Raw genomic sequence first — 3068 nt, 5'->3', positions numbered from 1 at the left:
TCTGATGTCGGACTATGGGGACGGTTCTCTGCTGCCCGACCAAACTGACCCGTTTCCTGAATTCACTCTGTCTGCAGACCTGAAGGACTGTTCTGGTCCTCTACTGGCCGACGCTGCAGGAAAGACTTTTTACAGACTGATTGTTAAGACTTTGAATAAAAAGACACTGAACGCACGCAGTGACACCCCCTGGAGGACTTATTTGGGGCTGGCTCCTGAGTCAAGACCCTCCTGGGAGTCTTTATACAAACCCCCCTTGTGTAAGAGACATGCAGACCTCCAGTGGAGAATCCTGCATGGAATCATTGAACTCTTTTATCTCTGTTCTTAATGTGAATGTTGTTGATCAGTGTCCTTTCTGTGTGCACAGGGAGACGGTGTTTCACTGTTTTTTAGAGTGCAGTCGGCTGAAACCTCTGTTTGATCTTCTGGAGAAGGTTTTTACTGGTTTTAAAGAGTTTTTTACTAAGCAGGTTTTTATTTGTGGTTTTAAATACACTCGACAACACAAACACAAATGTCAGCTGATAAACTTTGTCCTTGGTCAGGCTAAGATGGCCGTGTACGTGAGTAGGAGGAGGAAGGTGGAGGAGCCAGACGATGTTGTTGATGTGAAGCTGTTGTTTGTAAAAATGTTAAAATCCAGGTTGTTTTTGGACTTCAGCTTCTACAGAGCAAATCAGGACCTGGAGACTTTCCAGTCAGTGTGGACTCATGACAGTGTGCTGTGCTCTGTAGAGCATGATCAGTTAGTTCATGTGCTGATGTAAAATCTGTTTATTTTGTGAATGTCATCTGTGAATATTAGGAATGTATATTATTGTTGAACAGTAAGAAGATTGATAAATAAAGGTCTGTTTAAAAATCTAAATCTCTCTCTCCTCCCCCTCCCCCCATCTCTCTCTCTCTCTCTGTCTCTCTCTCTCCTCCCCCTCCCCCCATCTCTCTGATTTGGAATGTAATTTGAATTTGAAGCTGCAGTACCGTGTTTGACCACTGGGTGGCAGCAGAGCTTAGTGTATGTTAGACTGTGACTTTTATATTTCATCTGTTTTCATCTCATTGTCCTTAACTTTGTTTTATTTTCACTTCAGCTTTGACAATGTCAACGCACGGTAACCATGACAACAAGGCCCTTTGAACTGAACTGACTCCATCAGGCTCTCATCATGAAACTGTTCTGTGTTTATGAGCCACAGTAATTTCTGTGTGCTAAAATTCTATTAGATCGACTTTGAAATGAAGAACTTATAGAATTTTTTATTTTTTTAAACATGTTTAAAATGACAGTTTATTTATTTATCTTAAAAATGAAAATAACTCCCTGAGAGGATTCAGTTCATATTTAGAAACATCACACTAAACAAAAACAAACCAACAAACGTGAGACCCAAACGCAGACATTACGAATATATTACATCAAACCCAGCACACTGTAAAAAACAGCAATCATTAATATATTACATCAAACCCAGAACACTAAAAAACAGCAATCATTAATATATTACATCAAACCCAGCACACTGTAAAAAACAGCAATCATTAATATATTACATCAAACCCAGAACACTAAAAAACAGCAATCATTAATATATTACATCAAACCCAGCACACTGTAAAAAACAGGAATCTTTAATATATTACATCACACCCAGCACACTGTAAAAAAACGTTAAAACAACCTTTGCACGCAGCAGGTTTGAATAAAGTTTGTTTGAAATCTAAACAGGCCGCAGCTGGTACAGGTCTCCATGGTGATGGCAGTGAGATGTGGTGGTGATGACGTCATACAGGTTTGGTGGTGCTGTTGTAGACCAGCGTGTCCTGCTCTGACAGCGCCACGTGGGCGGGGCCTGTGCTGACGGGCCTGTGGGAGCGCTCTTTACGGTTCTTGAGGAAACAGTAGGTGATGACTGCCAGCAGAGCCAAGATGGCCACCGACAGCAGGACTGCCAGCGCTATGTTTCCTGCAGAGACAGTGAGGTCACTTCCTGTCAGTTGAGTGTACAGAAACACTACCACGCTGTAAAAAAGAATCCTGTGTGATCTGTTGGTAAACAAAAAGTTCTCACCTGAGTCACTTTCTTCTTCGTCTCTTTTCTCATACCGCTCAAACATCCCTCTAAAAAACACACTGCGCTCTGCACACACACACACACAAATAAAACGTGTGTTAGAACAATGCATTAGAACATGTTCTAATGCACATGTGTAGTAGAAAATGTGTAGTAGAACATGTGTAATAGAAATAGAACATGTGTGTATTGGAACATGCGTAATAGAACATGCGTAATAGAACGTGCTTCAGAACATGTGTAGTAGAACATGTGCTTCAGAACATGTGTAGTAGAACATCTGTATTAGAACATGTGTAATGCTTGCTTCAGAACATGTGTATTAGAACATGTGCTTCAGAACATGTGTAGTAGAACATGTGTAATGCTTGCTTCAGAACATGTGTAGTAGAACATCTGTATTAGAACATGTGTAATGCTTGCTTCAGAACATGTGTAATAGAACATGTGCTTCAGAACATGTGTATTAGAACATGTGTAATAGAACATGTGTATTAGAACATGTGTAGTAGAACATGTCTATTAGAACATGTGTAGTAGAACATGTGTATTAGAACATGTGTAATGCTTGCTTCAGAACATGTGTATTATAACATGTGTAGTAGAACATGTGTAGTAGAACATGTGTAGTAGAACATGTGTAATAGAACATGTATATTAGAACATGTGTATTAGAACATGTGTAATAGAACATGTATAGTAGAACATGTGTATTAGAACATGTGCAATAGAACATGTGTATTAGAACATGTGTATTAGAACATGTGTAATGCTTGCTTCAGAACATGTGTATTAGAACATGTGCTTCAGAACGTGTAGTAGAACATGTGTAATGCTTGCTTCAGAACATGTATAGTAGAACATCTGTATTAGAACATGTGTAATGCTTGCTTCAGAACATGTGTAATAGAACATGTGTAATAGAACATGTGCTTCAGAACATGTGTAATAGAACATGTGTAGTAGAACATGTGTATTAAAACATGTGTAATA

General features: G+C 39.2%; 1 protein-coding gene across 7 annotated transcripts in view; it reads right to left on the bottom strand.

Moving 5' to 3' along the window:
* Positions 1-1240: 1240 nt before the first annotated feature.
* The window catches only part of LOC132985447 (kunitz-type protease inhibitor 1-like), a 7258-nt gene continuing 5430 nt past the window's right edge, over positions 1241-3068 (bottom strand). For 6 of the 7 annotated variants that reach the window (XM_061052829.1, XM_061052830.1, XM_061052831.1 and 3 more), the window contains exons 9-10: positions 2073-2141; positions 1241-1967 (exon numbers count right to left, since the gene is read on the bottom strand). In XM_061052829.1, the coding sequence (XP_060908812.1) occupies positions 1786-1967; positions 2073-2141 (251 nt within the window). In that variant the 3' untranslated portion in view covers positions 1241-1785. The remainder of the gene's footprint in view (positions 1968-2072; positions 2142-3068) is intronic. The other variant, XR_009675047.1, reaches the window with a different exon arrangement.

The sequence above is a fragment of the Labrus mixtus genome, chromosome 12 (genome assembly GCF_963584025.1).
Source record: "Labrus mixtus chromosome 12, fLabMix1.1, whole genome shotgun sequence".
Classification (NCBI taxonomy): domain Eukaryota; kingdom Metazoa; phylum Chordata; class Actinopteri; order Labriformes; family Labridae; genus Labrus; species Labrus mixtus.
The sequence above is the reverse complement of the archived record's forward strand: the minus strand, read 5'-3'. Positions and strand labels throughout refer to the sequence as shown.